General features: G+C 34.6%; 1 protein-coding gene across 1 annotated transcript; it reads left to right on the forward strand.

Moving 5' to 3' along the window:
- Positions 1-5,820: 5,820 nt before the first annotated feature.
- On the forward strand, positions 5,821-10,998 carry LOC110825471 (adoMet-dependent rRNA methyltransferase spb1-like). Its single transcript, XM_088222586.1, has 11 exons — positions 5,821-6,325; positions 6,495-6,542; positions 6,651-6,809; positions 6,961-7,007; positions 7,180-7,336; positions 7,427-7,488; positions 8,195-8,384; positions 8,530-8,619; positions 9,146-9,288; positions 9,375-9,495; positions 9,768-10,998. Exons 1-11 carry the CDS (start codon positions 5,852-5,854, stop codon positions 10,764-10,766), a joined length of 2,490 nt encoding a protein of 829 aa, XP_088078712.1. The 5' UTR covers positions 5,821-5,851; the 3' UTR covers positions 10,767-10,998.
- The last annotated feature ends 2,485 nt before the right edge of the window (positions 10,999-13,483 follow it).

Raw genomic sequence — 13,483 nt, forward strand, 5'->3', positions numbered from 1 at the left:
ATTCATAGAGTAATAATAAGAATAATAATGGTAATAATAGTTTTGATAGAAAGAAATGTAGGTATTTGAGGCTTGAGTTAATTTTTTGATGGAAATTAAGTTACATGCAAATTTTGGTATGTAAAGAACATCATGTAGGGTTAGGTCATCGCATAGTTTTATTGTACCTTTATATATTGAGTACCTTAAGGTTCCATTAAGTAAAGAAACAGGTACTGCGGGATCTAGTTTAATGGTTTTAGTAAGAAAGCTAAAATCATGACATGTTTGTGATGTTGCACTTGTATCGATTATCCATGTACCTGCATCATTCGATGTGTGTAAAAAGTAGTACTTAGATTGATTTCCTGCAGGGCCGGAGTAACCCGCACATCCTACTAATTCCATTGTGCTTGTTCCCTAACTTTTCATGTATTTGCTGATTTTTCGTTGCATAATGTTGGTTATTTTTTCATTCCAGCATGCTATGATCGGTGTTTCGCCTTTAATGTCACTGGGGCTTTCATTTGAAACATCATTTGCTTTTTCTTTGCCATTTTTTTCCTTTTTAGTTATGTGAACCATTCGGGATAGCCGTGGAGTTTGAAGCATGTGTCTCTAGCGTGTCATGTGCTCTTGTAATGAGTGCATATTCTGTTGTCTTCGTCATTCTTTCAGTTCTGTGGCCTTAGAGTTTCCTTTGGGTTGGCATAAAAAACGGCCGATATCCTTTCAGATACATTACTGATTTGTACTTATTCTTTTTTTTCAACACTGAGTACCATAGAGTAGGCTTTGTTAACTGTGGGTAATGGTTCCATAATCAAGATTTAGTTTCTCACATGACCGTATGTGTCATTAAGATCTATCAAAAATTGAATCAAATTTTTTGTGTTATCTATTTCACTATGCAGATTAGCGGCACTGCAGATTCATGCAGGTAATGGTTTTAAATAACTCGGTTAATCCCAAAAAAATTTTAATTATGTAAAATAAACAACGAACAAAAGGCTTGATTGAGTAATAGAACTAATTTCTCGTTTTAATTGATACAACAATGGACCATTGTTTTCTCAATACCTTTCTTTGATTTAGCCCATAATTTTTTTTTGCATATGTGGTGTATAAGGAGGTGCTGGCGCCTTGGTCATTGAGTTGAGGATCCAGGACACGACCATGCTATCTACCTTTTGCCAATGTTCATATTCTGCTGTGTTGGGGACTGGTTTCTCAAATCTGCCATCAACGAGAGCTAACTTATCTTTACCTCTTAGATTAATCATCATGGCTTTACTCCAAGAGAGGTAATTAGAGTCATCAAAAGGTACGGAGACCAGCTGCATTCCGGGCTTATATGAGCTTTGGAGGTTCAGCATGTCGGTAGTAGGATTTGGGTTTGGATTAAACATTGTAAGGTTAGATTACCGATAAAAATTTAATAAAACAGTTCTTAGTACATACACTACTCTGATACCATGTACAAAAAGAGTGTAAATTTTGCTGTTTTTATGTATGTATTTCATTATGTACAGGTGGGTATTTATATTCACAATGGGGAAGAGGGACATGCACAAATAGAGAAAAGGAAACAAACCCTAACAAATTGCTTAACAAACCAAAAACAAAAATAAATTCTAGAATCTACTTTTACAGCTGTCCACAACAGATAACAACTTTTAATCTCCATCGTCCACTTGCCCTAAATCCCAGCATTCTTTTCATATGGCCCTTCATTTTCAGCTTTCGATATCAACCGTCCATTTATTCCAAACCCTAGCAGAATCCACAGCTAGTCTTTCTCTTGTGAACGGCTCCGCTGCGAGACGGGTAAGCCGTGTGATGGGAAACCTTCCCGTACGGTTCGAAGAGCACTGAATTAGAAGGAGAGGTTCACCACCACATCATTACATGCGAGGGGAGCTCCACTCTCCGTTAACTCCCAATATATACAAGTATATACACTCTTGAGAAAAGGTGAAGAAAATCCACTAGAATGGGAAGAGTAAAGGGGAAGCATCGGTTGGACAAGTACTACCGGTTAGCCAAGGAACACGGGCACCGATCTTGAGCCTCATGGAAGCTGGTCCAACTCGACTCCAAGTTATTTTTCCTTCGTTCGGCACATGCCGTCCTCGACCTCTGCGCCGCCCCCGGTGGTTGGATGCAGGTTGTCGTTCAGTGCGTTCCTGTCGGCAACTTTGTCCTCAAAATCGACTTGGTACCCAATACCCCTATTCGCGGAGCTGAAGCTATGGAGCAGGTCATCACCCAGCCCGAGTGCAATTTTTATGAGTCAACGACAGTCTCCTCGTTGACCAATCATGTTATGTTTAATGACAAGAACAATGTTTAAAGAAATAAATATAAAAGTGATTTTTAGCAATAAAAAAACTTACTACAATTGTGAAAGGTTGTACATCGAGTCCAATATCACAAGTCCAATAAGTAGACTCAAAACTGTTGGTTTTTAGAATTTTAACTCAAGTTATTTGCAACAAATATGATTTGAACAATTCACACACTAAGCTCTTTACAGGATACGTTAGATCGATACTACATATTTGTATGAAAACTATTGATCGATTGATTTTGCTTTATATATATATATATATATGAATTTATTATCTTTTAATGGCTTATACATTGCTATATGTCGTTCGTGATCGCATATTTTCATACTTGTTTGAGTAACAGAATTGAAATTCTCCAATATTATGTTTGGAATAGCTAAGATTTTCAAAAGGAGACATCATGAATATAAGGATAGCTACGATTTTGAATAAGAGGTGTCATTCATTCGAAAAATAAAAATAAAATTTGATTCGAATAATCAATCAGCCATCATTGCGTCTTGCCGTCTACCACGCCTCTTCTTCTTCTCTTTTCGTTGTTCCTGCTTCATTGTTGCGTCTTGCCGAATCATCAATTAGGCATCACCAGAAGTCGCACCTCATTTTTTATTTTCAGTTTCTTCCACGCCATTTCATTATCATAAAATGAAAGTAATCACATGCCAAACCTATCTGGCCATCATCATGCCACAGGCCTCCGCCGCGCTCCTTTTTCATTTCTCATTGTGTCTCTCTCTCCTTCTCTGTCGATGTTTGCCGCTGAAGAAAAAAGAAAATAAGTGGCTCCAAAAACAACCACGTCCTATAGAAACCAAATAAGATTGGTTGCGTCAAGGTTGGGCCAAGGCTAGGGAAATTCTAAATTTTATGGGCTTGCATTTTTGGAGTGTTCGGATTCTTGTGCTTTGGTCGGATTTAAACAGACATTTTAGGGTCAAGAAAAGATTGAATAAGATATGTGTTTTAAAAGACATTTAAAGTTAGGCTATCGTTTAAAATGGGATTAGAGAATTAATTTGGAATTTAAAATAGCGATTCATACTTAAATTCTATACTTAAAATAAAGATTTCGAAAAAATTAAGTTTCTAAATTTTATAATTTTTCTTTTTAAAGAGAGAATGATTAATTAATAAGATATGAAACTAAGTCATAGAGTAATAATAAAAATACTAATAGTAGCAATTTTAAAAAATAATCATAGAATAATAAAAATGAATTCGAATTATAACTAGAAATATCATATATATATATATATATATAGTTACAGTTATGGGTAACAATAATTTATTTAGTTACAAATTTGTTAACTTCATAAAAAAAATGCGATTTGCAGCAGAATTTTTTGTTTTGGGCCCAAACTAATCAACCCAGCCTAAAGTCGATTGAAGTGCTTAGTTTCTCTATTTTCTGAAGAAAGAGTTGTGTACGTTTTTCTATTTTATTGTTTTTGTGTATGTATTTTATTATGGACATGTGCGTATTTATATACAGAAAGAGAAGAGGAGAATGCACTAATTGAGAAAAAGTAAACAAACCCTGACAAATTGCTTAACAAACTAAAAACAAAAACAAATCTCCATCATCCACTTGCCCTAAATCTCAGCATTCTTTTCATCTGGCCCTTCATTTTGTGCCTTCGATCTCAACCGTCCATTTTTTCCAAACCCTAGCAAAATCCACGTCCTATAGAAACCAAATAAGACTGGTTGCGTCAAGGTTGGGCCAAGGCTAGGGAAATTCTAAATTTTATGGGCTTGCATTTTTAGAGTGTTCGGGTTCTTGTGTTTTGGTCGGATTTAAACAGACATTTTAGGATCAAGAAAAGATTGAATAAGATATGTGTTTTAAAAGACATTTAAAGTTAGGCTCTCGTTTAAATTAGGATTAGAGAATTAATTTGGAATTAAAAATAGCGATTCAGACTTAAATTCTATACTTAAAATAAAAATTTCAAAAAAATTAAGTTTCTAAATTTTATAGTACTTCTTTTTAAAGAGAGAATGATTAATTAATAAGATATGAAACTAAGTCATAGAGTAATAATAAAAATAATAATAGTAGCAATTTTAAAAAATAATCATAGAATAATAAAAATGAATTCGAATTATTACTAGAAATATCATATATATATATATATATTTACAGTTATGGGTAACAATAATTTATTTAGTTACAAATTCGTTAACTTCATAAAAAAAAAATGCAATTTGCAGCAGAATTTTTTGTTTTGGGCCCAAACTAATCAACCCAGCCTAAAGCCGATTGAAGTGCTTAGTTTCTCTATTTTCTGAAGAAAGAGTTGTGTACGTTTTTCTATTTTATTATTTTTGTGTATGTATTTTATTATGGACATGTGCGTATTTATATACAGAAAGAGAAGAGGAAAATGCACTAATTGAGAAAAAGTAAACAAACCCTGACAAATTGCTTAACAAACTAAAAACAAAAACAAATCTCCATCATCCACTTGCCCTAAATCTCAGCATTCTTTTCATCTGGCCCTTCATTTTGTGCCTTCGATCTCAACCGTCCATTTTTTCCAAACCCTAGCAGAATCCACGTCCTATAGAAACCAAATAAGACTGGTTGCGTCAAGATTGGGCCAAGGCTAGGGAAATTCTAAATTTTATGGGCTTGCATTTTTAGAGTGTTCGGGTTCTTGTGTTTTGGTCGGATTTAAACAGACATTTTAGGATCAAGAAAAGATTGAATAAGATATGTGTTTTAAAAGACATTTAAAGTTAGGCTCTCGTTTAAATTAGGATTAGAGAATTAATTTGGAATTAAAAATAGCAATTCAGACTTAAATTCTATATTTAAAATAAAAATTTCAAAAAAATTAAGTTTCTAAATTTTATAGTACTTCTTTTTAAAGAGAGAATGATTAATTAATAAGATATGAAACTAAGTCATAGAGTAATAATAAAAATAATAATAGTAGCAATTTTAAAAAATAATCATAGAATAATAAAAATAAATTCGAATTATTACTAGAAATATCATATATATATATATATAGTTACAGTTATGGGTAACAATAATTTATTTAGTTATAAATTCGTTAATTTCATAAAAAAAAAATGTAATTTGCAGCAGAATTTTTTGTTTTGGGCCCAAACTAATCAACCCAGCCTAAAGCCGATTGAAGTGCTTAGTTTCTCAATTTTCTGAAAAAAAAAAGCTATGTACGTTTTTGTGTATGTATTTTATTATGAACATGTGCGTATTTATATACAGAAAGAGAAAAGGAAAATGCACTAATTGAGAAAAAGTAAACAAACCCCGACAAATTGCTTAATAAACTAAAAACAGAAACAAATCTCCACCGTCCACTTGCCCTAAATCCCGACATTCTTTTCATCTGGCCCTTCATTTTGTACCTTCGATCTCAACCGTCCATTTTTTCCAAACCCTAGCAGAATCCACCACATCATTGCGTGCAAGGGGAGCTCCACTCTCCGTTAACTCCCTATATATACAAGTATATACCCCTGAGAAAAGTCGAAGAAAATCCGCTGGAATGGGAAAAGTAAAGGGGAAGCATCGGTTGGACAAGTACTACCGGTTAGCCAAGGAACACGGGTACCGATCTCGAGCCTCGTGGAAGCTGGTCCAGCTCGACTCCAAGTTCTCTTTCCTCCGCTCTGCACATGCCGTCCTCGACCTCTGCGCCGCCCCCGGTGGGTGGATGCAGGTTGCCGTTCAGCGCGTTCCCGTCGGCAGCTTGGTCCTCGGAATCGACTTGGTACCCATTGCCCCTATTCGCGGAGCTGAAGCTATGGTGCAGGACATCACCAAGCCCGAGTGCAAGGCGAAAGTCCAGCGTGTCATGGATGAGCATGGGGTGAAGGCTTTTGATCTTGTCCTCCACGATGGCTCCCCTAATGTGGGTGGCGCCTGGGCCCAGGAGGCAATGAGCCAGAACGCCTTAGTTATCGATTCCGTCAAGCTTGCTACTCAGTTCCTAGCTCCAAAGGGAACGTTTGTTACTAAGGTACTCATTTTCGGTTGCCCTGACCTTGTTCAGTATTTCCAACTTTTTGTCTTTCAGTCATATCTTCTGTTATATATCTAAAGGTTTCATTAAAGTGCTTTGTATATCGTTTAGTCTCAGCTACGGATTCTGCATGCTGCAAGCTCATTCGTTTTTTGTCTTGTCTTAGGTTTTTAGGTCACAAGACTACAGTTCTGTTCTTTACTGCCTTAAGCAGGTTAGTTTTATTTTGTCGCCTTCTCAACATTTTCTTGATAATCTGCTCTTTGAAAGTAATTATTGGTGAGCCTCGTGCTAAACTATTGTGGTACTGATTTTTCTGCAGTTATTTGAGAAGGTTGAGGTAGATAAACCAGCTGCCAGTCGTTCAGCGTCTGCAGAAATATATGTTTTGGGTTTAAAATACAAGGCCCCTGCAAAAATTGATCCACGTCTTCTCGATGTTAAGCATCTTTTCCAAGGATCTGTAGAACCACAGAAGAAGGTAATTTTGTTGTTTTGGAATATAAACAATAAATTGACTTTACTCAAATTATCATCTCACTCCAGTCCATTATGTTTTGATATTTATTTATTTCAAAAAAAAAAAATATGTTTTGATATTTATGATTTTTTTGTTGATTTTCTAAATGTAGGTGGTGGATGTGCTAAGAGGTACTAAGCAAAAGAGGCACCGTGATGGGTGAGCCTGCCTTCTTTGATTGATCTCATTATCTATGTTGTTTCCTCTTTCAGCCAATCTCATAATCTAGTGGTGTTATTTAATAGGAAACTAGGGTGACAACGGATGTTTAAAAATAGTGCTTTTCAATTGTTCATATTAACTGTATTTACTTACTAAGTTTTATTTACAGTTATGAGGATGGTGCCACAATTTTGAGGAAAGCGACTTCAGCTGCTGATTTCATTTGGTCTGATGCACCACTGGAGATCCTTGGTTCAGTTACTTCCATAAGCTTTGACGATCCAGCTTCTTTACTTATTAAGGATCATAGTCTGACCACAGACGAGGTGTCGTCCCCGGCCCCTTCTTTGGATTCGAACTTTGAATCTTGTTTATTATCTTTCCATTTACCGTGTCTTTTTTTTTTCTTTTGACAGGTTAAGGCTCTTTGTGATGATCTACGTGTTTTGGCGAAGCAAGACTTCAAATACATCTTGAAGTAAGGAAGTCTGTTGCCTTATTTTCATTGTTTTGGAAGTTTATCCTTCTGTATGACATTTTTGAGTTTGAAGTTTTATTTAGTATATTATGGTTCATGGAAGGATAAGTCGAGCATGTATAGTACTTTGTATTCTCCCTTCCGTAACTATTTGCTATTTGATTCTATCCACGTCGCCAAAAGGAGTACCTATTACTAAGAATTCTGCGTTTAATGTGTTCAGTGCGTTGTGATATTTTTGCATAAGAATGCATAGAATCCATGGTACTGCAGTGGAAATCTGTGTCTGATTATGTGCATAATAAATCCCAAGTGATTTTAGCAAAGTTAACTACCAGTCCCTAGGAAGGCTTCTGTAGTCTTGCCTTTTACCAAAATGATTGAATTCTATATTTTACTAGGGTCTGTGATAAATTTCTGTCAAGTTTCAACATTTCGTTTGGATCTAATATATGTTCTTTAATCTGCTTGATACTGAAAGACAGACACACAGGCAATCAGTAATTAATTTTTGCAATTTTAGTGTGCTCTTTGGTTCTAGCTAATGGCAGCGTTCCCATTAAAGAACCTCTTGAATTAATATGCTTTGGTGTTATTGAATTTTAAATAAGAGCCTGTAGTTTTGTTCTATCATTCTCCATTGGTAGAGCTAATAGCATATTACAGTTTACCCACATCACGTGCAATGTTCTTTTTTGTCACATAGGTGGCGGATGCAGATTAGGAAGGCCCTGTCTCCTTCCCAGAAGTCTACTTCTACTGCTACTGCAAATCTTGAAACTGAGATCAAGGAGGATGAAGATGTTAGATTGCTTAACGAAATGGAAGAGTTAACCTATGCAATGGAACGCAAGAAAAAACAGGCAAAAATGCTTCTTGCAAAAAGACGAGCCAAGGTTTGGCATTTTTCCCACTCGCTCTGCACGTACATATTCTGAGAAACAAGCTTACCAGCAATGTGTCTATTTCAGTATTACTTGTTCAGTTATCCAGTATTTCTCATGAAGCTCTCTCTTGCTTAACTTCATACGCGTATACCAGGATAAGGCACGAAAAGCAACGGGGGTACAAATAGATGCACTGGAAGATGGTTATGTTGACCATGAGTTGTTTTCCCTATCGTCCATCAAGGTTAAATACTGTGCTTCTACTTCATCATCCTTATAAAGAGAATATGGTTCCTTGCTTTGCATTGAATTATCTGTGAATCCATATTTTTTGAAAGAATTTTATGTCGATCCACTGTGCTGGATCCTCGGAACATTCTTTCTTATATGTCGCCTTGTAGTTGTAATTTGCGATTGTCTACAGCTGGTGGTGTGATACTTCAGAAGTTTTGACAATTTTACAAGTAGGATGTCAGGGACCTGATATAAGTAAGAACAAGAAATTGAAGCTTAAGTATGATGGCACACAATCATCACCTTGTCCTTTTATGAGTTCAGAAAGTTATTTTTGTTTTTGTTTTCTAAAGGGAATTCAAGAAATTATTAAGCTGTCTACAGAATTATCTTGTAGCCATGCCTCTCCTAATAAACTGTTGGATTGCAGGTTTAACTGAAGGTTGTGATACAAAACTATTGATATTCAACAGGCATATTTGATGTGCTGGTCTCGCATTCTGTTTATCTATTTGGTTGTACTGTTGGCTTTTCAGGGGAAGAAAGATCTGGTTGCTGTTGATAATGATGAGTTTCCTGGTGAGATGGATGACGTGAAGGATAGTGACGATGAAGAAAACAGGGAGGAACGTCCCAAGGATTCTTCTAGTGATATAGACTCTGATGTAGAACGCAGAAGGTCAGTCAAACGGTTCCAATGATGCTGTCAATCACCTATTCTTCCTTGTTGATTCTGCAATATTATGCTATCCTCAATGTTCTTAGGTATGATGAACAAATGGAAAATATTCTTGACGAGGCTTATGAAAGATTTGTTGCCAAAAAGGAGGGAAGTACAAAGCAGAGGAAGCGTGCAAAACAAGTCTACTCGGAAGAACTCCTGGAGGTACTTATGATCCTTTCATTTGGAAGAATGATTTTCATCCAGTGATCCTATTATGGTTTCCTCACTGTCCCTGATTTGTGTGCAATCTCTTTTCCCCATGGATCTCTTTCATAATTACTTTTTTTCTCCCTTTTTATGATGCTGGGCAGTAGTGTTAACGCATGGTTCTTGGTTTCTGGTTGGGGAGGGAATCTCTGTTCCTGATCTTTGCATGGAGGGAATTTTTCATTTCGCAATATTGCTTTTCTAAAATTTTGATATTGGGTCTGCAGGGTGATGGTGGTGATGATGATGGTATGCCTTCAGATTATGATTCAGACAAAGAGCAGGGTGATTACGAGGTCAATCCCCTTGTGGTACCACTTGATGGGGGAGAAGCACCAACTCAAGAGGAGATCACAGACAAGTGGTTTAGTCAGGATGTATTTGTGGAAGCAGTGCGGGGAGGAGATTTGGAGGACGACAGTGAGGATGAAATGCAGGTTGAAAAGCAGGAGGGAAGACTTCCCATCCCTGGAAAAAAGGACAGGACTGAGAAACCTGCTCCGGTGCCCATCCACACTCTAGCCAAAGCTTCCAAGGTGGAAGATGATTTTGAAATAGTCCCTGCTCCAGCTACAGATTCGAGTGCTGAGTCGTCCTCAGATGACTCTGAGGAAGATGCGGATGCGAAGGCTGAGATATTGGCTTGCGCAAAGAAAATGTTGAGGAAAAAGCAAAGAGAGGAGATACTCGATGATGCTTACAGCAAGTACATGTTTGACGACGAGGGCCTACCAAAGTGGTTTCTGGAGGAAGAAAGGAGGCATAGGCAACCAGTCAAACGTGTTACAAAAGAGGAGATAGCTGCAATGAGAGCACAATTCAAAGAAATCAATGCCAGGCCTGCAAAGAAAGTGGCGGAGGCCAAAGCCCGCAAGAAGCGTGCAGCCATGAGGAAGCTCGAGAAAGTTCGGAAGAAAGCAAACAGTATATCAGACCAAGCAGACATATCAGATCCTTCAAAGAGGAAATTAATTGAGCAACTCTATAAGAAGGCAACGCCCAGAAGGCCACAAAAGGAATATGTGGTTGCGAAGAAAGGAGTGCAGGTGAAGACTGGCAAGGGAAAAGTCCTTGTAGATCCTAGGATGAAAAAGGATGCTAGGGCACGTGGGATGGGGAAGCCAGGAAAAGGAGGTAAAAAGGGGAAGAATGTCAAAGCTCAGAAAGGCAAAGGACAAATGAAGGCGCGGTCAAAGACGGGAAGGAAGCCCAAGAAAGAGAGGTAGAAGGAAGGCGGATGCGTATATGACTGAGCAGGGGCATGGCCCTTGTTGTTTTTCTTTTTTATTTTTTTGTTTGTTAATTATTATTATTTTTTGTAATTTACAAAGTAAATCCTCTTACTAATTTCTTTCTTTCTTTTTCGAAAAACAAAACGGAAAAAAATGTTTCCTTTAAATCCTATCAGAATTGTACATTTGTTACATTTCAGAATGGGAATGTCCTTTTTTATTAGAATTTCTTTTAAAGACGCAAAAATTCAACAATATAATAATAATAATATAATAAACAGAAGAATAACATTTTTAAACAACAAAATGAATAAAAATTTAAGAGTTTACAAGAAAACAATGTATCAACTCTGAGTATTTTTTAGAGTGAAAGTGATCTTATTTATCTATCTCATAAAATCTATATTTGTTTCGAATAACATATTGAGATTCCGACTATTGCAAATGATATAATTAGTAAATATGTTTTTTTTTTTTTGTCAATATATTTTATTATTTATGAAGAATTATGCTTATTGTTTTTTAGTACAAGTAGCTACATGATTTACTATGATTTTTTTACTATCGTCTAATCGTTACTGAGATCTTCACTTCTATTCAATACATAATGACTGAAGTTAACTTTGATTGATTAATCCAACTAATTCATCGATGGTGGCAAGTATGATGGTCCTAATAATGATTCTACGCGTATTTTATGTATATTTCACTAATGGTTTTAAAAAATCTCATGAATTAACTTGAGTTACTGGTGTGTTTCTGACGATATTAATTGTATCTTTTGATGTAATACGGTATTCCTTACCTTGTAATCAAATTAGTTGTTGGGCAGTCAAAACTATGACAACAGAAATTATTCATGTAATATAATTACCTTTGGTAGAGTTATTATGCGAAATAAATTGTAAAATAAAAATATTTGACATTTCGTTAATTATTCGTTTCAAGCTTTCTTAATTAAAAATGAAAGAATACATATATTAGTCTAATTAAAATTATATTTTTGATATATATATATATTAAAAAAAAAGGAAAAATTCATCATATTTATATATATAAACGCGTAATCAGACTCTATGTAACCAAAAAAATAATAAGATAGTAGTAGAAATAATTAATAAAATTTGATATTATCATTATTACTTATAAGTTTTGAAAGAAATTAATTACATAAAATATATCATGTGGAAAATATCATTTAAAACCATAAATTTTGCTAGAATATTTTTTTCCTTTTTATAAATAAAACCTAAAAATGTGAGATCAGTGTTGATAATATAAACATATTGAGTTTTGAATTATTATTATGTTAATTTTTATTTATCTTATTTTTTTTAATGATTTTTTCACTTCTAATGGACCAGTTTCGTGATTTTATAAACAACTTATTATTCTGTTTAATTACAAGAAAATAATGTATCAACTCTGAGTATTTTTTTTTTTAAATTTTCTTTTGATATTGATATTGTTGCTGCATATACATATATATATATATATATATATACTCAAGACTTGAAAAGTAGATAATGTGTTTGCTAATATATATTTATCAAAATTATTTTCTTAAACAATTTTTCTTGAGAGCTTACATGAAACACTATAGACTTGTACTTGCTAACAATTTTAAAATTTAGTACATTCTATCATAATAATTTTTTGGAGAATTATTTATTTTTTGTAATCATATCACTTTTTTAATTTTTTTTCATTGTTGAAGTGAATCTTTTATAGATGTATTCAAAATTTAATCATTTGTAAAGATGATAATAAATCTTTTATATAATATTTAAATGAATTTTAGTGTAAAATATTCATTATAGATAATTCTTGCATTATGCTAATATAATAAAATAACCGAATAAACACATAAATTATAACTAAGTTGAGAAAATAAAATTGTAAAAAAAAAAAAAAAAAAAGCTGCAAGAAGGAAAGTGTAGTTGATAATTATAAAATTAAATAAAATACAGTAACGATAATATAAAAAAACAGAAAAATAAAATTAACATTTAATGTTTCTTTTTAAAAAAAAAACTAAGTTAAAGAGCAAAGATCCAAACGTGGTACGAAAGGCAGGAGGACTGAGAGCCCTGCACGCCTCTTCTTCCTTCTGCTTGGGCGGGCGTGCAGGTCCTCGCTTATTCTTCATCTTCTCTGGCTGCCCCTACAATATCTTCTCTGTTTTTTTTTTTTTTTTTTTTTTTTTTTGTTCATTAACACGGCGCCGTTTTGAGGCTTTCCAAAACGACGTCGTTCATGTCTTTCTTATTCCTGATGTTTGGTTTCAAAAAGTCACTTTGATGAACAAGAAGACATAAAGTAAAATACAATAATAATAATAATAATATAAAAAACAGAAAAATAACATTTTTAAATAACAAAATGAATAAAAAATTAAGAGGTTACAAAAATAACTTTTGTACCAAGTTTGGATCTCCAGCATTCTTTGACTTAGTTTTATTTTTTTATTTTAACATTAAAAAATAAACGATACAATATATGTTGTTTTATGGGCCATAATTGACGTACGGAAGCATGACCATTCGTGTATTGTTGTTTCTCTGCCACCCAAAACTGCTACCTCCTCACCCCAAATTTAATGTCATCACAACCTGCCCCGCTCCTATTATTCGTACCACTTGCAAAGTCGCCAACAAGCTGGTTTCTATTGAACCAACTTATTTTGTCATTCGGTTAGGACAAAATTAATT

This window comes from Carica papaya, chromosome 6 (genome assembly GCF_054855325.1).
Source record: "Carica papaya isolate Zhongbai chromosome 6, ASM5485532v1, whole genome shotgun sequence".
Classification (NCBI taxonomy): domain Eukaryota; kingdom Viridiplantae; phylum Streptophyta; class Magnoliopsida; order Brassicales; family Caricaceae; genus Carica; species Carica papaya.

Coding starts and splice junctions, on each gene's coding strand:
- LOC110825471 (XM_088222586.1), top strand. CDS start 5,852: ATGGGAAAAGTAAAGGGGAAGCATCGGTTGGACAAGTACTACCGGTTA. Junction 6,326..6,494: donor AGGGAACGTTTGTTACTAAG/GTACTCATTTTC, acceptor GTCTTGTCTTAG/GTTTTTAGGTCACAAGACTA. Junction 9,496..9,767: donor ACTCGGAAGAACTCCTGGAG/GTACTTATGATC, acceptor TTGGGTCTGCAG/GGTGATGGTGGTGATGATGA.